The sequence below is a fragment of the Heterodontus francisci genome, chromosome 25 (assembly GCF_036365525.1).
Source record: "Heterodontus francisci isolate sHetFra1 chromosome 25, sHetFra1.hap1, whole genome shotgun sequence".
NCBI classification, from domain to species: Eukaryota; Metazoa; Chordata; class Chondrichthyes; order Heterodontiformes; family Heterodontidae; genus Heterodontus; species Heterodontus francisci.
The window spans coordinates 64,053,848-64,078,839 of NC_090395.1; the positions used below are offsets into that span (position 1 = coordinate 64,053,848).

Below are 24,992 nucleotides of genomic sequence, written 5' to 3' on the forward strand. Positions count from 1 at the left end.
AGAGAATAACCGACCAGGAGGTCATGGAGCAAAGGCAAACAATATGTTAATGGCCGAGGCTATTTGTGACAACAGGCCAGAACCCTCATCCCCGCCACTCGAGTGACATCACACAACCAGACAGGCTCCCACTTGCATGGCACGAGTCCTCATAAGCATGAGCAACAACAATTTAGTTTTATTAGCAAGATTTATGTAACTGTTGATTTTGTTTGATTAATAGAGATGTAAGGTAAGTACTGGTTTCTCAGAAGAAGACTACTGTGATGATTTTACAACACATATTAGAATGTTTCAAATAAACATGTTTTCTTGTATTACTATTTATAATATGAAAATGTCTATACTTTTGTTCCTGGCATGAATTAATAATTTACTAATGATATTTAATTAAAAAAATTAACACATGTAAATTTATTACATTTAGTAGTGAAAAAGCAGCAAAATATTTATAGTTTCCATGAGTTCATATCAGTTCTAATGAGTTTTTCTGTGGTGGCAAGCGAAAGAGGGTGGGGTAGGACTGGTTGGTGGGTCCAGGGGTCTTTTGCCTCGGTCTAAGTGGTCCACAGACGAGAAAGCTTGAGAACCACCGAGTTAAGTGTTTGTCCACTAACATCACCAATAGTAAATTTCCAGGCTTATCACTGTGCAGATAAGAGGAGAAAATCATGAATCCTAAAAATCTGGAAAAGCACAAGAGAATGGACTAAAAGGTCCTGCTGTCCATTTCAACACTACCCATTCACTTCAATGCAATGTGGATCAAATGCGAAAGTGTGAGCCAGTACAGTTGGGCTCATGTATAAAATCTGTTTTTGAATCTCGGACATTATCACCCTGCTCAGTTAAAACTTCTTCACAAAAAAAAGATAATTTCTCTTTTTATAAAGAATGCCCTATTTTGGGGTTAGGGCTTGAGAACACAACCTTTGATTTATGATGTTATCAGAATCCCTTGATCTGCTATTGCCTTGTTACACTCTCTGATCTGTTGGATATGCTGAATGTAACAAACTCCATCAGTAATAATCTCATCACAATAGTCAGGTGATGATTGCTTAGTGGGGTACAGTAGCATAGCGGTCATAGAACTGGACTAGTAATCCAGAGATATGAGTTCAAATCCCACCACAGCAGCTGGAGCATTTAAATGCAGTTAATTAAATAAATCTGGCATAAAAAGCTGGTATCAGTAATGTGGTCATGAAACTACCAGATCATCTTAAAAACCCAGCTGGTTCACTCATGCCCTTTAGGGAGGAAATCTTCCATCCTTACCCAGCCTGGCTTATATGTGATTCCAGACCCACAACCATCTGGTTAGCTCCTAACCATCCTCTGAAATGACCTAGAAAGCCCCCCAGTTCGAATAACTCACTATGAAAAAGGCTAATAACAATACCTACACCATAAAGACTGCAACAGTTCAAGAGAGTGGCTCACCACCACCTTGTCAAGGGCAATTAGGAAAGGGCAATAAATGCTGGCCTTGCTAGTGATGCCCACATCCCATGAACTAATAATAAAGGAATGATTCTTGGAGTATGGTATAGTTGCTTTTAGTAGTGGTTTACACATCCAACAATGTTATTTATTCTCCCAAATATATTCCATTACTTAGTTTATTTATCATTAATAAATTATTAATACATTTATGAATGAATCATTGAACTGCTGTTGTCCAATTGAAAAAAAAATCCTTAATTAGTAACTGAATAATCGTTGCATTCCTCTTCCAGGCAAAAGAAATCAGTGGAATAAAAATCATAACCTACTGCTCCCCGCTGTATTTTGCAAATGTGGAGTTTTTCAGGAAAAAAGTGATTAAGAAGGTAAAATGTCTCCAGTCATTTTAATCTTGAACTTGTAAAAGAAATCTAAGTTCCAGCAATTCAAAACATAGGAACATCGGCTTTCTAAAAACCCAGGAAGCATCATAAACATCACATAAATTGTTTGTGATCCTGAACTTGAGCTGTTGATACCAGTCACACTTTCCCAGCCTTCTCATGGACTCTACCTAACCTACTTGATCTTGAGAGGATTGCAAGGTCCTCCTTGTCACCTCCAATAGTGAATGAATTAAAACTGCAAAATCCCTAACTGATCGTATATCTTATGTGATGCTCCCTTTCCTTAGCATGGCATTTTACCCAACCCTAATATTATACATCTGGAAATGCTTCCAAGATCCTTTACATGTTGCCTTGAGGTATTGTCTGTACATTATGATTGGCTATCCTATAGAATTTATTCAATCCCACTGGTTTTTGAATTTGTCCTTTAGGATTTCTTCAAGTTACTTGCACGAAACTTGGGGCACCTGAAAGAATATTTGAGTTTATATTCTTCGTTCTTCTGTTTTAGTTGCTTATGACCCCTTGTTCCCTTGCATTCGTTCCCTGTGGAAACCACAGTTCCTCACTTGAGCTAATAGGAAGTGACAAGCATTTATGGCTTTCACACAATAAATGGAGAAAGTTGTGGAATTGATCCCCAAAGCACTAGGAAAGAATCTTGAATACTAAGTACTAATAGTGGAATTTGACTTCTTCATTCACTGTATATCATCGGCCTGATGTTATCCCATATATGACATCAACACCCTGACATTACAAAACAGAAAATCCTCCAACTTGCTATGAGCATAACCATGGGAGATCATTTCCTTAATTCACTGGTGCTAAAAAAGTTGAGGTAATCATATCATCTCTGCTTTATCATCACAAACAGCAAACAGAGGAAAAGTCAACTAGTTGCATAATTCATGGAAAAAATTCCAATGAGAGGATAACACATAAATAAAAAAGAGAAAGAATGACTTGCATTTATAGGATGTCTCAAAGCACTTTGCAGCCAATGAAGTATTTTTTCAAGTGTAATTACTGTTGCAATGTAGGAAACATGGCAGCCAATTTGCACTCAGCAAGGCCTCATAATATGTTTTAGTGATGTGAGTTGAAGGATAAATATTGGCCAGGACACCCAGGAGAACTCCTCTGTTCTTCTTCGAAATAGTGCCATGAGATCTTTTATGTCTACCTGAGAGGGCAGACGGGGCCTTGGTTTAACCTCTTATCTGAAAAACAGCACCTCCAAGAGTGTATCGTTCCCTCATTACTGCACTGGAGTGTCAGCTGATATTTAGTTTCCCAGTCTGGAGTGGAACCTGAACACACAACCTTACGGCAGGAATGCTACCCACTGAGTCACAGCTGATATTATGAACTAATATACTCAATCATCATGGAATTTACAGTACAGAACAAAGCCATTTAGCCCGCTGCACTTTAACCCTAGCTCTTCAAATGGAGTTCTCTCCTCTAATCCCTTTCCCATGTCTTTCTCCACACTGTTTTATATTCTCACTTTTCAAATACCTACCCACTTCCCTTGTAAATGATGTATACTATCAGCCTCTCATTAGAAAGCATTTTACTAACACCTCATGTGAAAAACTTCTTCTAACTTCCTTCTTAGTTTGCGTGGTAATGCTCAATCTATGCCTTGCTACCAATGCATCAACTACTGCAAATAATCTTCCACTATTTAACCTCTCAAAACCTCCATCAATTTCAAAAGCATTTATTAGATTTGCACATCTGTTCCAAGAAAAAAATCCTCAATCTTTAGAGCCTTCATAAAATAAAATCTTGGACAGCCCAAAACCACTTTATGTCACAAGATTTCAGTTATCCTTGTTTGATTTGCATACATTCATTTGCAGAACAAAACTCATCTTATTCCTTTGGATTGTACTGACAGCCTATCCTGATAGCGTTTGTGTATGTGTGCTTGTGTGTGTATTCCGGTGTGTGTGTATGGGTGTTTGTGCATGTGTGTGTAAGGGGTAGTGAACATTAACAAGATAAATTCTCTTATGAAGCACAGGACATCTCTTCTTGTGTGTATATGATCAGCCATGATCATATTGAATGGCGGAGCAGGCTCGATGGGCTGAATGGCCTGCTCCTGCTCCTATGTTTCGGTGTGTGTGTGTGTGTGTGTGTGTGTTAATGGGTGTTTGTGCATGAGTGTGTGTAAGGGATAGTGAGCATTAACAAGATAAATTTTGTTATGAAACGCAAGGTATTTCTTCTTGCCAAGACACAGCTGGATGATTCTTTCTCTCTTACAGTCGGGATTTGACCCAGCGAAGGTTTTATTAGCCAAGAAGAAGTACCTCAAAGCGGCAAAAAAGGAGGAACAAGAAATAGACAGCAGAAAGCCAAGTAGTCTTGGTACCAAGGTATGAACTGGTGCAATAGCACCAATAGACAGCTGTCAAGCAGAGTTGCACAATCAACTACACAAACATCCAGATCTCTGTAACAGCCAATGTGACCAACTCTTTCCACATTAAAAAGAAAAACTACTGCAAATGGGAGAAATACACAGCAGGCCCATCAGCATCAGAGGAAACTGAGATCTGAAGTTGTTGAAAATTTAACATCTTCAGGACTTAGCTTTTTCTCAGGAGCAGGGGGATGCCTGATAGTCTGCCAGCATGGAGATAATGGCATGTTGATGTAGTGTCTGTGGAGAGGACAGAAGCAATAGCAGTTCAGGTGTACATAACTTAGTAAGGATTGAAAAACTTAATAATGAACACACATTTAACTAAAATTAGAGTGGGAGGAGGAGAGGAGGGGTGAAAACAGACAGGGAGGAAGTATCACAACAAATCTGTTGGCTGATGTAAAACGTCCACAGACATCTAATAATCTCCTGTTTTCATTTTAAGCCAGTTACAAGCCATTCTACTGCTTCTTGCTTTATCGAGTTCTTCCTTCTCCTCTTCCAGTCCTTTGTTCTGATTCCAATAAAGCGTCTGTTCATCCTTCACGTTTTCAGATCTGATGAAGGCCTGAAACATTAACTGATCTGTTCTGTCCACAGGAGCTGTGTGTTACCAGCATTTTCAGGGTTTTTATTGTTTTATTAAACTTTTCTTCCTTTCTCTTGTCTTTTACAGCAAGTGTCTTTACAGGAGCTGGTCAAAGAGGTGGAAGCTGAAACATCCATGGACTGTAATAATAACTCAGTGGGTGAAGCTCCCAGAATATCCTACATCACAGTAAATACCCCAAATGGGTTACACGAGGGAACGCAGAAACCCACAATAGATCTGGAGAATGCTGAAGATCCCATTAAACTTGCACATCCCATAATTGACATTCACACTCTTATCTTGGACATGAGTGGAGTCTGTTTTGTGGATCTTATGGGAATCAAAGTACTAGGAAAGGTAAATATTAACCTTAGTCAACTGAAATTCCAGTACTGCTGTATCCTATCACTGTGCTCCTATGTCTGCAGGAACCCTTGTGTTTGATAGGGAAATTATTCGGTGTTTGCATAAGGAAAGGAGAATAAGGAAACAGGAAACCCAACAAGGAGATGGGAAACAGTTAGAGAGAATGATAGGGAAAACTGAAGGAACAAATTCTAAAAGAAAAATTCACAGCCTACAAAAAAAGCCTAATCATTCTCAGAGAAAACTGAAGACATAAATATCAGGTGGCTTTGAGAATTGTGGTTATAATGTTGTAGATCTATCTCTGATCCTGCTTCCATTCTGGTAGTACAAAATTAATCCTATCAAGAGCAAGGAGAGGACACGAGAAGTCATTGGCGGATAGGATCAAAGAAAACCCTAAGGCTTTCTATAGGTATATCAGGAATAAACGAATGATAAGAGTTAGAACAGGGCCAATCAAGGATAGTAGTGGGAAGTTGTGTGCGGAATCAGAGGAGATAGGGGAAGCGTTAAATGAATATTTTTCGTCAGTATTTACAGTAGAGAAAGAAAATGTTGCCGAGGAGATTACTGAGATACAGCCTACTAGGCTAGATGGGATTGAGATTCACAAGGAGGAGGTGTTAGCAATTTTGGAAAGAGTGAAAATAGATAAGTCCCCTGGGCCAGATGGGATTTATCCTAGGATTCTCTGGGAAGCCAGGGAGGAGATTGCAGAGCCGTTGTTGTTGATCTTTAAGTCGTCATTGTCGACAGGAGTAGTGCCGGAGGACTGGAGGATAGCAAATGTTGTCCCCTTGTTCAAGAAGGGGAGTAGAGACAGCCCTGGTAATTATAGACCTGTGAGCCTTACTTCGGTTGTGGGTAAAATGTTGGAAAAGGTTATAAGAGACAGGATTTATAATCATCTTGAAAAGAATAAGTTCATTTGCGATAGTCAGCACGGTTTTGTGAAAGGTAGGTCGTGCCTCACAAACCTTATTGAGTTTTTCGAGAAGGTGACCAAACAGGTGGATGAGGGTAAAGCCGTGGATGTGGTGTATATGGATTTCAGTAAGGCGTTTGATAAGGTTCCCCACGGTAGGCTATTGCAGAAAATACGCAAGTATGGGGTTGAAGGTGATTTAGAGCTTTGGATCAGAAATTGGCTAGCTGAAAGAAGACAGAGGGTGGTGGTTGATGGCAAATGTTCATCCTGGAGTTTAGTTACTAGTGGTGTACCGCAAGGTTCTGTTTTGGGGCCACTGCTGTTTGTCATTTTTATAAACGACCTGGATGAGGGTGTAGAAGGGTGGGTTAGTAAATTTGCGGATGACACGAAGGTCGGTGGAGTTGTGGATAGTGTCGAAGGGTGTTGTAGGGTACAGAGGGACATAGATAGGCTGCAGAGCTGGGCTGAGAGATGGCAAATGGAGTTTAATGCGGAGAAGTGTGAGGTGATTCACTTTGGAAGGAGTAACAGGAATGCAGAGTACTGGGCTAATGGGAAGATTCTTGGTAGTGTAGATGAGCAGAGAGATCTTGGTATCCAGGTACATAAATCCCTGAAAGTTGCTACCCAGGTTAATAGGGCTGTTAAGAAGGCATATGGTGTGTTAGCCTTTATTAGTAGGGGGATCGAGTTTCAGAGCCACGGGGTCATGATGCAGCTGTACAAAACTCTGGTGAGGCCGCACCTGGAGTATTGCGTGCAGTTCTGGTCACCGCATTATAGGAAGGATGTCGAAGCTTTGGAAAGGGTGCAGAGGAGATTTACTAGGATGTTGCCTGGTATGGAAGGAAGGTCTTACGAGGAAAGGCTGAGGGACTTGGGGTTGTTTTCGTTAGAGAGAAGGAGGAGGAGAGGTGACTTAATAGAGACATACAAGATAATCAGAGGGTTAGATAGGGTGGATAGTGAGAGTCTTTTTCCTCGGATGAGGATGGCAAACACGAGGGGACATAGCTTTAAGTTGAGGGGTGAAAGATATAGGACAGATGTCAGAGGTAGTTTCTTTACGCAGAGAGTAGTAGGGGCGTGGAACGTCCTGCCTGCAACAGTAGTAGACTCGCCAACTTTAAGGGCATTTAAGTGGTCATTGGATAGACATATGGATGTAAATGGAATAGTGTAGGTCAGATGATCGGCGCAACATCGAGGGCCGAAGGGCCTGTACTGCGCTGTAATATTCTAATTCTAATTCTAATTCTAAAATTCTAATTCTAATTTTTTGCGCTGTATACTCCGGTGGGATAATACTTAGGCGTTGAAATTCATAGCCATCTGCTCCACTAGCACAAGTCTAGCAGAATGAAACCTCTGACCATCTTTGGCCAAAGCCATCAACTCCAACCCTACTTGCAAGGATTGAGTCATTTGCAAGGCTAGAACGGATGGATCATATCTGCAAGGCACATTTCACACGCCAATATGCCCTTGGAAGGAAGAGTGGCCCACAGCCACTTTGCCTTAGGTACCCAAAGGCCCATTCTGAGCTGAAGACAAAACTTAAAAAAGACATTTCAGCTCCAAGCACAGCCATATTGCTTTCAGGCTAAATGTAGGTGATTCCCTCCTGATTGTTTGCCTTAATCTAGTAAAGGTCTCAACGGGACTCACTCAGTGAGTTGCTTGGAGATCTAGCAACTGGTGGAATTCCTGGAGAAACCTGGAACTCCCCAGATACACTCATTTAATCTCATGATCTCATTGGAATGTATAAAATTCTTAGAGGGCTTTACAGGGTAGATGCTGAGAAGTAGTTTTCTCTGGCTGGAGAGTCGAGAACTAGAGGCCGTAGTTTCAGGATAAGGAGTCAGCCATTTAGCACTGAGATGAGGAGAAATTTCTTCACTCAGATGGTTGTGAATCTTTGGAATTCTCTTCCCCAGAAGGTTATGAATGCTCAGTTGTTGAGTATATTAAAGATGGAGATTTATAGATTTTTGGACAGTAAGGGGGTCAAGGGAAATGGAGATAGGGCAGGAAAGTGGAGTTGAAGTAAAGGAAGAGGTTGAAGCATTTGCATCCATCTTCAGCCAGAAGTGCTGAGTGGATGATCCATCTCGGCCTTCACCTGAGGTCCCCAGCATCACAGATCCCAGTCTTCAGCAAATTTGATTCACTCCGCTTGGTATCAAGAAACAGCTGAAGGCACTGGATACTGCAAAGGCTATGAGTCCTGCCAAAATTCCGACTATAGTACTGAATACTTGTGCTGCAGAACTAGCTGCACCCCTAGCCAAGCTGTTCCAGTACAACTACAACACTGGCATCTACACGACAGTTCAAGAAGGCAGCACACACAACCTTCTCAAGGGCAATTAAGGAGGGGCAACAAATGCTATCCTTACCAGCGACACCTACATCCCACGAAATGAACAAAATAAACAGCCATAACCTTATTGATTAGTGGAGCAGGCTCGAGGGGACATATAGCCTTTTCCTGCTCATATTTCTTATGTTCTTATACCAATGGAAGAAACATCTGCCCACAGCCCCTCCTACTAGAATTTAAATGATACTGTAAATAGGTGTAATCCAGTAGAATCTGTCCTAAATTCCTACCCTGTCCCTCCCCTCCCAGGAATTTCAGGTAGAAATCTTCCTTTAAACCCTCTCTTAACCCCAGGAATCTCTCCAGATTTTTTCTGGTTGCACTCAGACTTAAGTAAACACAGGAAAATATTCAGGAAAAATCATCCTGAGGATAGAGGTAAATACAAAGAAAAGGGTTGCATTGGTTGGTGCAGTAGAAAATGGCTTTTGTTGTGCTGTCTACTAACATCTTTCACTAAAGATTATTGACCAATGACCATGCTTAACGTTGAAAACTTTTTTCTCTAACAAACAGTCTATTTAGTGATTCATATTTATTGTGTTCTGGTGATGCCTGGCCAATTAAAACATCCTGTAAGGCTTTTCAATTTATTCATTGAGTTTTACTGAAACAAACTTCAATAATATAGAACTTTGAATGTAATATAAAAGGCAAATAGATGATCATTTATATAGTGCTTTATCACAACTAAAGCCCTTCACATACAATTAATTATTTTGATGCCCAGCGACTGATGTTATTTCAGCAGCCATTTTGTGCACAGCAGGACTCCACATAGAGCAATGTGATGAATAACCAGTTAATGTTTTTTTTGTTGGGATTGGTTGAGGGGGGAATAAGGTGAAAAGACATAATGATGATATAAAATACAAAAGAAGTTGGGCGGCAAAAAAGTCACTTCAGCTTGTACTTCCATGTTGGATTGTTTATCATCCTTCTGCAGAATTTCCTTTTTTGATTTTTTTTGGAACTTTTTGTTTGCACAGATGTGTTCAAATTACAAGAAGATTGGTGTAACTATTTATCTGGCTGGTGTACGAGGTGAGACCATTTACATCTAAAATGCAATCAGTTAAAATGTTAATGAGGACGTAGCATTGATTAACATTTAGCAGATTTGATGTGTGCTCATGAAGGCGAGGATGCCCATTCTGTGCGTCCTGAAATGTTGCCAAGCACTCCCAGTTGAAGTTAGATATTTGGCTGCGTTTGCTGACAACGCAACCACTAGGTGGCGCTATACTAACACATGCACAAATGTAGCCTCATCCACTTAAACGTCACTGTCTGCGGCGTTCGAGCAGCTGCCAGGATTAAAGATGGCGCTGCTCAATTTATCACAGAGAAACAACAACCCATGGCAGCATACAATGGACATGATTGATACACGGAGAACGTTGCGCTGTTTAAAGTCCCATCAGAAGGACAGCACCTCTGACAGTGCTGCACACCCTGCGTAATTCTGTGAGGTTTCAGTGCCATCCCGCTACCCCCCATCGCCCCCTCAACCACCCAACCCCCCGCCCATCCCTCCAGATGCTAGCTCTAGCCCGCTGGCCGCACCGCTTCCCTCCTCTCGGCCACTCTCTCCTACATAGCACCCAGAGGAGGGAAGCAGCCCACGGCCTAGAGCTAGCGTCTGTAGGGACGGTGGGGGGCAAGCGGGGAGTGAGCGACCAGACAGCAGCGGGAGGGGGGCGGCGCGGTAACAGGGAGCGGGAGGCTGGAGGAGCGAGTGGCTGGAGAACTGGGGGGGGGTGGGGGAGCAAGGAGCGAGAGGCCCGGAGTGAGTAGCCGAGGTGGGGGGGTGGGGGGGAGAGCTTTTTTCTGCCCATGCACCATTTAACATTTTCCTGTGCATGTGCCAGTTAGACTTGGCAAGGCAAGACATACGCTGCGCATGCATAGCATCTTAGAGTGCAGAAGACCGTTTGCACGTGTGCGCAGCTTGGAGCACTCTGATGACATCAGCTGGCCTCAGCGTTGTCAGGAGTCACTTTGTAGATGTTTCCTGTACTCCTCTCAAACAAAAGGACTAAACCCAAGCTCGGTACAGCACTCTCAACTACATCGATGTGACAGTTTTCCTCTTCCACAACAGCCTGCAGCCTCAATGAGCCAGGTGGTCAATTTGGTGCTAATCAGTGCTGAATTAGGGAGACCAATGCAAAATTCTGCAGATGCTGGAAATCGGAAATAAAAACAGAAAATGCTGGAAATACTCAGCAAGTCTGGCAGCATCTGTGGAGACAGAAACAGAGTTAACATTTCAGATCTCTCTCCATGGATGTTGCTAGACCTGCTGAGTATTTTCAGCAATTTCTGAATTAGACAGAGTTTTGTGCAATGGGTGTATGTTCAGAAGGGAGCTATCTAGATTTAATAATAAATAAAATAGCAATGGCAAAGCTATGTAGTACATTGAAGCATCAACTTCTGGTACTGTGGAGTGATAGGATGTGACTTTGCTATGCAGTGACTTTGACCATTTGAATAGAAGCCAACTATTTCTCCCCAGGAAGGAAAGAAAACAGGAAGGAGACTGTCTTGCAGTCACTAGTCATCTAGAGCAGTATTGATAGAGGCTTGGAAGTTGGGGTCTGCCATGGCTACTCAGTAGGAGAAGGCACATTGTGGAAGTAGAATATCCCTCATGTTTTTTTTACCTTCCCTGTGGGGAAGCATTTGGCCTCCACTCCTCATTGATAAGACCAGGAACTTGCTTTGTGGCAAGCGTTGTCCATCTTTTGGTTCAGGAGGGTAATGGTTATGATGTTGGTCTAGAAACTCAGGCATCATAAATTTTCATTTGTGGATTTGTGAAATTTGATTATATAAACGAGATAATCTGTGAGCTGGCACCAAGAAACAAAAAAAAAGGTCACAAATGTTTGGCATGAAACTCCAACTGCTTCATTAATGTCCTTCAGTGAAGGGAACTTGCCACTCTTGTCCAGTCTGACCCATCGGTGACTCCAGTTTCACATTGTGTGGCTGACTCTCAATACAAAAACAATTGCAATTCAAGAGAAGGGCTCGATACTAGCTCAAGGATGGGCAATAAATGTGGCCTTGCCAATGTCATCCTGACAACAAATAAAAAGAAGCCACGTGCATCAATAGGCAGGGGATTAAAAATAGCAAAATGTTCTAACACCAACATTCACCACATCTTGCAAGGGAGATCTGAAATTTGTCTTTGTCGCTAAGCACTGACAGTATGAAGCAATGGAGCACACCAGGTCAATTACAACAGAGTTGAGCTAGTGAACACACAGGAAATAGTGATCATTTCAACTTTTTTTAAAAAGGAGATGCTGTATACCGAATTATACGATTTAATCGCGGGCCAATCAAGTTGTAAAAACCCAGCTATATGACTGTTAAGTTGTTTAGCAACATGGCATTTGACCTTCTCATGCCAATGAATTTATGACATGTTAGCAGGTTTCGATTTTAAACTTGCTTGAATTGCTAAAAATAATATAATAGCCATTAACTATGCTTTATCAGAGGGCTCCTCAGCAATAAATGGCTCCTGCACTTTGATTAAACACCTTTGATCGCAGTATTAGCATTTATTGCTTTGTTTATAACCTATATTACTGAAGAAGTATTGATGGAATAAATATTATGTATTTATACATTATGTAGTAAATACATGTGCCTTGCTACATTGGAAATGTCTTGGCACTTTATTACTATAATTTGGCTCTATAAGTTATATTTATTCACAGATTTTCACCATTTGGAAACTGTGCTTGGGAACAACCATTTAGTTCAGTTTCAGGAACATCAAATGCTTGTTCCAGAGCTCTTGGCAAAGTAGGTTTTGGGAATCTCAGTGCACTAACCCATTTCTGGAGGTGACCTATGTCAATACTATCTTCCTGATAGTTACGTTATAACAGTTCCTGATGTTGGTGGGGGGCAGGAAATACTACGCTGTTACAGTAGAGTTACCCACTGGCTTTTTGATGTTATGTAGTGAGTTTTTGCTTTGTAGAGCAGAAAGCATTACATTGCCTCTAGCCTTGGAGTGCTTCATGCTGGCGTAATCTTCCATTTTCCAGCCCTGACATCCCATATCTTGATGATTAATAAATAAAACAAATAATAGCTTTTTAAAAGCCTGCATACTTGTAAGGTGAGGCTGATTGTCTCTGTATTTATATCTATATCAGAAATTATCTGGAGCATCTTGGCTGTTACAGAGTATTTACAGAACAGAAGCTGGTCATTTGACCAAACAAGTCCATGATGGTGTTTATGTTACACATGAGCCTTCTATTTCATTCTCCCTCATGTCTTTATCTAGTTTCCTCTTAAGTACATCTATGCTAGTCAACTCAACTACTCCTTGTGGTACCAAGTTCCACATTCTTACTACTCTCTGGATAAAGAAGTTTCTCCTGAATTCCCTATGGGATTTATCAGTGATTATCTTATATTTCTGGCCCCTAGCTCCAGTCTTCTCTGCAAGTGGAAACATCTTCCTTATAACTAACCTTCCAAACCCATTAATTATCAGGCCACCCTCAATCTTCTCTATTCCAGAGAGAAGAAACCCAGCCTGGTCAATCTTTCAGTGTCTTTCAAAGATTTTTTTTAAATTTGGCATCATGACTTGTTGCCATTATGAAGTGAGTTCTTCTCACTGAGCAGTGAAATCAGTAATTGAAGAAACGACCATCAACTTTATTTCGAGTTCATTCATCAAGAAGAGTCAATTCTTAAATGCAATCAGCACATTCTCTAAAAACAACTTGGCAATAAGGGGCCAGTGAAGAACAGAGTTGTGAATATTATGGTCTTCATGAGAATTCACGCTGCAGTTCATCCTATTATAGTCATGCTCGCATAACATGGATGTCAAAGTTCCAAGTTCTCCTGTTACATAGACAATGAAAATACAGAAGCAAAAGAAGCTGAGTAGCTAAGAAGCACGATACCCTATCATTTCACACCTTTGTGGACTTAGGGTGAGGGCCTGTGTAACTGCCTGATAAAAATTATTGATCTGATCTCATTTACCAGTGTTCAAGTCAATTCATTTAAATGCAATCAATCTATTTTCCTGTAGAGAGAGCTAAAATTGTCGCACCTCCAAAATTTTTTTTATTTTTTTTTTTATTTAGAGATACAGCACTGAAACAGGCCCTTCGGCCCACCGAGTCTGTGCCGACCAACAACCACCCATTTATACTAACCCTACAGTAATCCCATATGCCCTACCACCTACCTACACTAGGGGCAATTTATAACAGCCAATTTACCCATCACCTGCAAGTCTTTGGCGGTGGGAGGAAACCGGAGCACCCGGAGGAAACCCACGCAGACACAGGGAGAACTTGCAAACTCCACACAGACAGTACCCAGAATTAAACCCGGGTCCCTGGAGCTGTGAGGCTGCGGTGCTAACCACTGCGCCACTGTGCCGCCCAGTCTAACTAACCAACTTGAAAATCCCTCCATTTAAACATGATTTCAAATTCACCTGAGCTTTAATTCAATTCCGCTCTACCAGAACTGAACCAGCGACATAGAATCATTGAAAGATACAACACAGAAGGTGGCCTTTCAGCCCATCGTGCCTGCCCCAGCTCTTTGAAAGAACTATCCAATTATTTCCACTTCCCTGCTCTTTCCCCATAACTCTTAAATTGTTCCCTCAAATTAGGTCCATTTGACATTACTAGGCCCAACAACCTTGTTGATTAATCGTGGAGTGGTACCTGTCGCTGAAAAGATAGCACTATCACTCTCCACAAACCCACTGCAAGAGTGCTTAAAGAAGGAAAAGACAGAAGCAAACGTAGGTTTTTTGAAGGCTGGAGACCCTTTTAAGAGGGATTCATTTTACTGCTTTCGAAAATAGTCACAATGTCCATTTCTAATTGTGTTTTTTTTTATACTTTCATACAACAGATCAAGTATATGAAGACATAGAGACTGGCGGAATGTTTGATGAGGGTGGGCTAGAGCGCAGTTGTCTCTTCCTCTCAGTACACGATGCTGTCCTATACACATTGGCCAAGATGAGTGAAAACAGGCAGGATGCAGCCAAGGAAAAAGTAAAGAACTTTTTTTCAAGAATCCTTATTTATTTCTTAAAATTTGGAAGAACGCTTTGCTCCTTGCGCTTGAATAAACAGATTATAATGGTTACTCATAACAAGTTAGTCACAACTAATTCAATCCATTGGATCAGATATTGCATAAATTCATTAGATTACTGCCTTAAATTCACCAGGTATTTGTTGTCACTTGTCTATCAAATAATTCCAGTGGTTTCCCTTGGTAATTTTACTTCGTGAAGTATTTTTTAGGACTGTTTTGAAGAAGAATTTAGCACTGGGTAACACAGAGTAAACAACATTGCAATTTTTTTTTACTAAATTGGAAGTGGTGAGTATGAGCAAGTTCCTTATAAAGGGTTATAGATGGAAATGATCTGTGCAGGTCATGCGTACAGACTTAAAAGATCAAGCAGTTTCTCGTTCTGAGGCAACATCAGAGATCTGGGACCAGACCACCTGTCCATCCTCTTGGTTTAGCATTTGCTGTGCGGTTTATGTGGATCTGGAGAGGTTAGAAATTAAAAACAGCAGGGGAGCCAAAGGGGGAAAGTAAAAGTAACAGCAATCAGATGGTAGAATCTTAACTAAAATTAACAATAATCAGCAAAATAGCTTTAAAACTAATTTTAAAAGACTAAGGTTAAGAAATGAACTGAAAATATTTCCACTATTTAATTAAATATAAAGCTTAACAATTTATATCGAGCAAATATATTAAATATGTCCTAACCTAAAAATCCAATACATAGGGAAATGTCTGAAAATACTAAAATAACACCAGACTCTGAGGGGAATAAATAAACTATAATATAGTGTAAATGGAATTTGACATTCTGACACATTATTCTGGAGCACACAGCTACACAAAGTCATTGAAATTATCTCACCTAATGACACTGAACAAATAGTACGCAGCTGTGTATTTCACACAGTGCGACAGTGCAGAGCAAACATTACAAGTGGTATGTGGTTGGAAATCTAGCCCTTGGATTACATCAGTGACCTGAACTCAGGCGCTCAATGCAAAGTGGTAGAATGTTTGTAGATGACACCACGTAGGGTGGGGCGGGGGCAGAGAAAGTTCAAATCAAGAAAGGAAGGCAGGGACCTACAACTGGAGTTAGGTAAAATGTGTAAATGGGAAGAACAATTTTATGTGCAAAAATGTTGTGCATTGAAGAACACTCAGATAACCTATATATTCTATGAACAGTATGGGTGAGGCTGAGAGAAACCTGAAGGTGTTTGTAGACTTGATACTTAACATGTGGAACAGCAATAAGGCACGTATATTGGCAAGTTAATATAGTACCAGTTCGAGAAGGGTCTGCTAAAACAGAAGTGTTCTGGCCAAGCTCATGCACCTTGAGAACTGTGACCAGTTTTGCTCAGCAAGAAACAAGAGAAATTCTCAAGCCCTGAAGGCAATCGAGAGAAGAGACACGAGACTGAAGCTCAGTGCCAGAAGACTGAGCCATGTTGGTAAATTAGAGCAATTGAGGATTTCCAGTCTTGCAAGCGGGCAACTATGATATTAAATGGCACAGAAAAGCATTACTTCAAAGGAAATCCAACTGATAGGAAAAGCTAGTATAGCATCAAATTGACAAAAAAAAATTAGGACTGTGGTCAGGAAGAATTTTTTCACACAAAGAATAATTAATAAGGAATAATTAGACTTCCAACTACAATAGGGGAGATGAAAGTCTTCATTCAAAAACTTACTGAATGATGCAGTGCCAGGATTGCAGCTCATGAAAGCTAAGATGGCCTTCCTCTTGTGTGTACATCTTGTGAGCCAATGATGGGTCACAGAGCAGCCCAAAATAGGCTTCTAAACTTGATGAAAGGTAGAACAACAAATTCCTGTTTCCTCATGCAAAAAAAGTGCAATTGTATTGATTACACATATATAATCCCAAAGCCACTAAATTACTTCTGATGTGCAGTCACTGTTCATTAGCATTAGCACATGCAAACATACGAATTCGGAGCAGGAGTAGGTCACTCAGCCCCTCGAGCCTGCTCCACCATTCAACAAGATCATGACCAATCTAATTGCAACCTCAACTTCCCATCTACCCCCGATAACCTTTCACTCCCTTGCTTATCAATAATCTATCTACCTCTGCCTTAAAAATAGTCAAAAGCTCTGCTTCCACCACCTTTTGAGGAAGAGAGTTCCAAAGACTCACAGCCCTCTGAGAGAAAATATTTTTGCTCATCTCTGTCTTAAATGGGCAACCCCTTATTTTTAAACAGTGACTCCTACTTCTAGATTCTCCCACAAGGGGAAACATCCTTTCCACATCCACCCTGTCAATACCCCTCAAGATCTTATATGTTTCAATCAAGTCTCCTCTTAGTCTTCTAACCTCCAGCAGATACAAGCTTAGCCTGTCCAACCGTTCCTCATAAGACAACACACCCATTCCAGGTATTAGTCTAGTAAACCTTCTCTGAACTTCTTCCAACACATTTACATCCTTCCTTAAATAAGGACACCAATACTGTATACAGTACTCCAGATGTGGTCTCACCAATGCCCTGTCTAACTGAAGCATAACCTCCTTACTTTTGTATTCAATTCCCCTCGCAATAAACAATAACAATCTATTAGCTTTCCTAATTACGTGCTGTACCTGCATACTAACCTTTTGTGATTCATGCACTAGGACACCCAGATCCCTCTGCATCCCAGAGCTCTGCAATCTCTCACCATTGAGATAATACGCTTTTTTTTTACTCTTCCTGCCAAAATGGACAGTTTCACATTTTCCCACATTATACTCCATTTGCCACATCTTTTTACCACTCACTTAACCTGTCTATATCCCTTCCTAGTCTCTTTATGTCCTCTTCACAACTTACTTTCCTACCTATCTTTGTGTCATCAGCAAATTTAGCAACCATACCTTCGGTCCCTTCATCCAAGTCATTTATATAAATTGTAAAAAGTTGAGGCCACAGCACTGATCCCTACAGTATACCACTCATTACATCTTGCCAACCAGAAAATGACCATTTATGCCTACTCTCTGTTTCCTGTTAGCTAGCCAATCTTCTATCCATGCCAATATGAGCTTTTATTTTCCGCAATAACCTTTGATGTGGCATATGGCATGTATATGCCACCTTGGAAAGGGGTTAACTGCTACAGTCATTTTCTTCATTAAATATTTGTTTAATAAATTTCAAAAGCCTAAATCAAAATTTCAAAGCCCAAACCCAGTTTGCATGGCAGTAGCACACAAACTATAGCCGGAGGCCACTCAAAATCTGCCTGCATGCCCTGAGTTGTCTTTTCCTTACAGTGTCCTGGTATCTGTGTGTTTGCATAGAGAGGAGCACATCCAGTTCCATCAACATCTGTAAAATAAACGGTCCTTGTTCTACATTTTTCCAGCACTTCCCTGTTTTGATGCATAATTCGATCAGTCAGATGCTGCTTTAATCATCAATGAGAGACTCTGCAGGGGTAAAAAACAGTGAAGGAGACCCAGAGGTAGAATCCCCACATCCCCTCCCCTGAGTGGTGTTTGGACAGCCAGTGGAAAATGCCAACTGACCGCCCTATAGTTCCAACAGAAGAGCTAGTCCACTTTGAGGGGTGGGTCTCATTAAATGTACAACTGGGGTGGGGGGGGGGGGGGGGAGCTGTGGGTGTAAAGCATCTCTATAGGGCAGCCCACCAGCTCGACATTGGCAAATCTCTGGGCCTGCAAGAAGGCAGTTGGCTGTCACGGGGGTAGCGGGAGTCCAGGGGGTTGGGGGAACTTCATATAGCATTGGCACTCCTGATCATCTCAGTCCTACTCAAAGCTGGAGAGCCAATCTGAGACCTTCCAGCTTCAGAGGAGCATTCGGCTGCATTGTATGAATTGTTAGTAACTGAGAGGGTGCTTCAACATGAAGGTGACCTGTCAGCAACTTTTTAAAAAATGTAATTAAAAAAATAAAAAAAGTAGCCAGGCCACTGCTGTGAAGGCAGGGGTGGAGGAAGGGGTGGTGTCCCTCTACAGGGCAACCTTTGGCTGCACTCACACCCAGGAAAGCAAGGAGTGCTGGCACCCCAGCCTGCCGCTGGGTGCCCACCTCCAACCCCCACCGTGACAGGAAACTGGAGGCCAACTGAAAAATCCCAGTTGGCCTCCTCTAACAACCGTTAACTAGAGTCTTAATGATCCTAATTAGCTGGGAAGGGCAGCTAATTAGCTCCAAACCCACCTCCCTAAAATGTTGTCAGCCACACCGTCAGAGGGAGTGGGGTGATAGGTTATGTCTCTTCCTATCCGGGGAGGCTGCCACTGCTTTTCCACTGGGTGGGAAGATGCAAAATCTCCCCCACCGACGCCACTTGAAGGGAAAAGATAAATAAAGGATCAAAAGTAATTTCTTATATAAAATAACGCAGTGTGTTTCTGGAACATTGTTCCTTCTATTTGATGTTTGAAGTGCCATGCTGTGTACACTCATACATTTCTGATAATTTATACTGCCCTTCCAACCCAACCACTCTGAGTCATATTAGCCGCTTATCAGGTAAATGAAGTGATATTTGCCAGACTGTGGTGTCAAGGTTAAACCATTAATGAATATATGTATAACAGTCCTAGAGAAGGGTAAATGTAAGTCAGAATACTATATTGAAGGTTTTGCAGAATTTTTCACAGAAGAAATGTAAAAGTCTATATAAACACAAGTCAACAACAACATTTTACATTTGTATAGCACCTTTGGCAAAGTAAAATGCCCCAAGGTGCTTCACAGGAACATAATCAGGCAAAGATTGAGAGCAGACCAAAGAAGCAGACATCAGGACACTTGGCCAAAATGTTGATCAGAGGGATACCTTCGAAGGAGTGTCTTAAAGGAACGAAGGGAGATGGAGAGACGCAGAGGTCTAGGGAGAGAATTTCAGCACTTAGGGCCTAGGAAGCAGAAGGCACGACCGTCAATGTTGGGGGAAAGGAATTCAGGATGCACAAAAGGCCAGAAATAAAGAAAAGCAGTGTTCTGAGGGTTGCAGGGCTGATAGAGGTTACAGAACTAGGGAGGGAGTGAGGTCATCAAGGGACTTGAACATGAGTCCTGCTTTTAACGCATTGGATAATTTGTATACTGCTCCAAAACAACAGAGCACTTTGAAACCCACTGCTTAATGGAAAACAGTATTGGACTAAGCATTTACATATACAGCCCTCATCTTGTACCAACACTGTAAGGTAAATGAGGCAGTGTTTAGTGCCTCTGGCTTTAGGGAGGAGGAGGTTTTCTCCTGTACTATCATTGATAAACATAAATATCCATGATAGGAAGTGCTGGCCATCAATTTCAGGGCAGCGGGAATTCTGAGGTGCCATAAAGAATTCCGTGTTGTTCGCCTGTGAGGTCTTCCCCCAAATTTGGAGTAAGTGGCTCTGTCAAAAAGACTTGAATGGAAAGTAGCTGATGTGCAGTTTCTTCATTGCTTGTAGGGCTCTGACATCTGTACTGTGAAGCAATTGGAGATAATTCCATAGCACCAGCAGCCACAGTATTTTGTAGTACTATCTCAACTAGAGTCATTGTACACTATAAATCAGCTCCTCTCCTGTTTGCCTGTTTAGCTACCGACAACAAACTGTCTTCATTAAACAATTAGTCATAATGTTCCACCAATAATTTTAAAGGTTCTTTCCTTTTGATATTCTCTAGGCTTCTGGTGCTGCATCAGTCTATATGAATGAGGACATGTCAAGTGATGAAAATGATAATGATGAAGATTTGGAACAGGTGAGAAGTGTTGAAGTCAGCTGCACCTGGCGCTCGTGTACTGTCAATTTTTCCATTACCCAAGAATGTAGAAAAGCTTTAACTTCGGCCTGATCCTTACATTCCCCCCATTATTGACCATCCAATCATATTAGGAGCTTCCCACTGGTTCTTCTGTGGTGTGGGCAGCAAACACTTAATGCTGACAGCTGTCATTTGTGACATGTGGGCCCAGCAACAAGGCACATTTAGCCATATCACTGCCCCACCACCTTAATTTCCAGTGCAAACACCGAGGCTGGGGGCAGAGTCAGATAAACTATACACATGACCAGAGCAGCACCAAAGAAAATGGTGACATTTTAAAAGATTGCGCCAGCACAGCTGTTTGAAAGTCAACTTTCCCTTGCAATATGATCAGAGCAGTTTCACCAGCGGCAGGACTGCACCCAGCACAGGAGAACTACTTAAGGATAAATGGGCCATTAATTATGTGCAATTCAACAGTGCATTCACTAATTAATATTTCATGCTCAGACTTTCACTGCCCCCTCCTTAGTCACCATATTCCCTCTTTCCCCTTCACTTCACTAACTGGTAAATGATGTTCAAAAACACTGATGTTTGGTCTCAGGAAAAATAGCGGTAACTCTTGCCCTGCCAGTGCTACCTCCCCCTCCCCCCAGCGCTCTTTTAACTATATCTTTGTAGCGCCCAATCCCTAATACAGGTCCGGTAGAAAGGGATGCTATTTTCTATGTCTCCGCCCATTGCTTTCATGATCCCAGGCACTGTCAGAGGCTTGAATATTGCCTGTTTGAGTGGAATTCAAATGTTTTTGGTTGAAGGGCCCCTTTTCAAATGGAGTAGTAACCATCTAAATTATAACACCATATAATATGCAGAATATGAAAGTGCTGCATGTAAAGTGTGTTTTTAATAATGTTTTAAGAAAACAGTTATTTACTTACAGCTATCAGTGAGATGGGTGTGCCTGCTTCTCACAGCAGACTCTGTCTATCCTTGGTGTGATTTTGACAATGACACTCGTAAATCATTCTCCATTTTCAAGACAGAACCTGAACTTGTATTTTGGCACCCTTTCTTTGAGTTTAAATAGTATTTAAATATTTTTTTTAAAACGCCCCTCTCTTGAACAAGGCTGAACTCACCTGGTGCCCACCACCAGCCTTGGTAACTGTGGATCGACCAGGCAATATTTCTTCCGCTCTCAGTGCTTCTCCGTGCGCGCTCCCTTCTCTCCCGCTCATTCGGACCACCGCTCATTCACTTACTCTTGCCCACAGTACCCTGAGTGTTCACCTGGCCTTAAGCCCTTAAAGTCTCTACAGACACACAGGGCTCCACGGATCCCAGTTTGAGATTACCTGATCTATTTGATACAATTATGTGTTGTTTGCTGTGGGAATACCACAACCCTGCTGCAATTGACACATGATCAATTTCTAAATGCCAACAAATCATCATTAACTTCTATAGAATCAGTAGACTTGAGTAAATGTTTTATCATATATAAACACTATGGGGTAGAAATTCGTCCTGGGCAGTGGTGCGAAGCGGGCAGTATCCAATCAGCCCGTTCTACGCAACATATAACATTCAGTTCTATTGCAGCCACCACCTGAGACGGATTTCTGCCCCTAAATAACCAACCATAACTTGATAATACTAAATGTTTGAATTCTTCCTTCTCAACACTAGTCTTCCAGCAACACATGCGGTACTACACGAGCTTCAGCAGATAATAATGACTGGGGCCATTAGTAGATATAGGCCAATAGGCTTTGGCTGCCATTTTAGATTTTAATTTACCAACAAAGTACTATTTTAAAAGCTTTGAGCAAGATTGGCGACTATCAAATGGGCAATTTCAAATCTGAACCAGGTCCTGCTAAGAAAAAGGGCCTTTCTGGTCTTTCCAACCCAAATATCAAACCTGAGCCAAACTCAGATTGGGAGAAATTTGTTCGCATAGCGCCACTTCTTTTAATGAAGAACATCACATGGGCCTCACAGGTAACAGCCTGCGGTGCTGCTGACACTCGAGGAATTGATGTAAGCCTGTGCAGTGCTACGTAAATGTATTTTACCCCCAGAATTTTGAAGAAATCATGTTCCCCTTTATAATAACTGAGATTTGTATGGAAAACATGTCTAAGGCCCCAAGCCCTCCCCTCCAATCATACTCAACGGAAGGGATCCCTTAAGTCTTCAATATGTCAACAACTTTCTCCCACTACACAACTTGGTTGTTCTGCTAGTTTTTAGATAAGAATTTCTTCATATATATCTATACTCCCATTGACTCGATAGATTTTTAAAACCTATGTACAATAATGCTATATTACTACTACAAAAACTGTGATCAGAGGATTTTACCACAAGAGGTTAATGTGGTAGAGTCAATCAGTACATTTATGAACAAAACAAGACTTGAAGGAGAAAAATATTAAATGTCACAGACAAAGAGACAAAGAGCATGAGTATAAACATAGCAACAGTTTCAGGGCTCAGAAGATTTTCTGTGCATCTAGCCCACTTATTCACAGTATTCCATTTGTTCATTTTGAATAACCCTGAATCCCATAGGTTGACAGAAACCTGTCGTGTTCCTTATTGAACCCCGCTAAAATTTCTTGTTCTGGTAATCTATTCCACATACTTCCCACCCTTTTAATGCAAAATTCCTATTGCAATTCCTACTTTCTTTTGCTGCCCTTAATTTCTAACGATGACCCCTTGCGCTTAAATTCTGTGCACAATAGAAAGGCTCATTTTTCCTAACATTTCATAATTTTAAACACTTTGATAAAATTCTCAGATAGTTTCTAAAATTATGTCATTGCCCTTCTCAGATATTTTCTTTTCAAGATAGGAAACATCCAGGGCTGTCAATTTTTTCTCACGCGTCCTTTCTGGAAGTTCTTCAATAAATCGTGTACACCTTCTCTGTATCAACTCGAATAATTATATCCCTTTAGAAATGGGATGAGATTATGTGGCTTATAAAGAGGCAGCTAGCATCAGTACATTCACAATGAAATGGATAGATTCATTGGGCTGAATTTTACGCCCCCCTAAAGAGGGGGAAGGGGCAAGGGGGGTACGTAAAATGGAGCCGGTGGCACTGCTGGGACAGTTCTATTAGGCAGGACTTCCTGCCTCAAGCAGGTGGAAGTCCCGCCTCAGAACACTTAAAGGCCAGTGACCCGCAAAATGCGGGTCGGATCCCCAGGCCAGACGGAAACAGGTTCGCCACCAACTTTTCAGTTGGTGGACAGCTCCCGTCTGCCAAGGATAAAATCACGGCCATTGTGTATGGAATTTTTTTTGATTTTTTTTTAATGCAGCTCACCTGGTTTGCAATGAGCAGATGCACATCAGGAGGATTCCAGGTTAACATTGCTGAGTCAGCTCCTCCCTTAGAGGGTAGGGGCATAGTGGTAATGTCACTGGATGAGTAATCCAGAGGCCCAGGCTAATGCTCTGGGGACATGGGTTCAAATCCCACCATGGCAGATGGTGAAATTTAAATTCAATTAATAAAAATCTGAAATTAAAAGCTCGTCTTATAGTGACCATGAAACCATTGTTGATTGTTGTAAAAAGCCATCTGGTTCACCAATGTCCTTTAAGGGAAGGATCTCTGCCATCCTTACCTGATCTGGTCTTCATGTGACTCCAGACCCACAGCAATGTGGTTGTCTCTTAAATGCCCTCTGAAATGGCCAAGCAAGCCACTCAGTTCAACGGCAATTAGGGATGGACAATAAATGCTGGCCTAGTCAGCGACACCCACATCCCATGAATGAATAAAAAAAAATGTGGCAATGTGGGCGTATTAGCTAGCCTCATCTCTGGACTCAGGAGGTTAAAACTAACTTAAGATTCCGAAATGTGGTCGCTTTTCAGCAAACAGAACATCATCACCATCACATAAGCTGCCTAAACTCTCTATGTAGTCGGTAGCACCACTACTGACCGAGCTGGCCGAGTCCTAAAGGACATAGCTGCTAGACTGGGTCTGCGGCAGGTGGTGAGGGAACCAACCAGAGGGGAAAACATACTTGACCTCGTCCTCACCAATCTGCCTGCCACAGATGCATCTGTCCATGACAGAATTGGTAGGAGTGACCACCACACAGTCCTTGTGGAGACGAAGTCCCGCCTTCACATTGAGGATACCCTCCATCGTGTTGTGTGACACTACCACCATACTAAATGGGACAGATTTCAAACAGATCGAGCAATGCAAAACTGGGCATCTTGAGGCGCTGTGGGCCATCAGCAGCAGCAGAATTGTACTCAACCACAATCTGTAACCTCATGGCCCGGCATATCCCCCACTCTACCATTACCATCAAGCCAGGAGACCAACCCTGGTTGAATGAAGAGTGCAGGAGGGCATGCCAGGAGCAGCACCAGGCATACCCCAAAATGAGGTGTCAACCTGGTGAAGCTACAACATAGGACTATCTGCGTGCCAAACTGCGTAAGCAGCATGCTATAGACAGAGCTAAGTGATGTCATAACCAAAGGATCAGATCTAAGCTC

General features: G+C 41.7%; 1 protein-coding gene across 2 annotated transcripts in view; it reads left to right on the forward strand.

Annotated features, from left to right (window-relative positions):
• The window catches only part of LOC137383936 (solute carrier family 26 member 9-like), a 107,881-nt gene that overhangs the window by 75,830 nt on the left and 7,059 nt on the right, over window positions 1-24,992 (forward strand). For both annotated transcript variants that reach the window (XM_068057347.1, XM_068057348.1), the window contains exons 16-21: window positions 1,743-1,835; window positions 4,142-4,252; window positions 4,979-5,251; window positions 9,570-9,624; window positions 14,512-14,657; window positions 20,361-20,438. In XM_068057347.1, coding sequence (XP_067913448.1) covers window positions 1,743-1,835; window positions 4,142-4,252; window positions 4,979-5,251; window positions 9,570-9,624; window positions 14,512-14,657; window positions 20,361-20,438 — 756 coding nt within the window. The remainder of the gene's footprint in view (window positions 1-1,742; window positions 1,836-4,141; window positions 4,253-4,978; window positions 5,252-9,569; window positions 9,625-14,511; window positions 14,658-20,360; window positions 20,439-24,992) is intronic.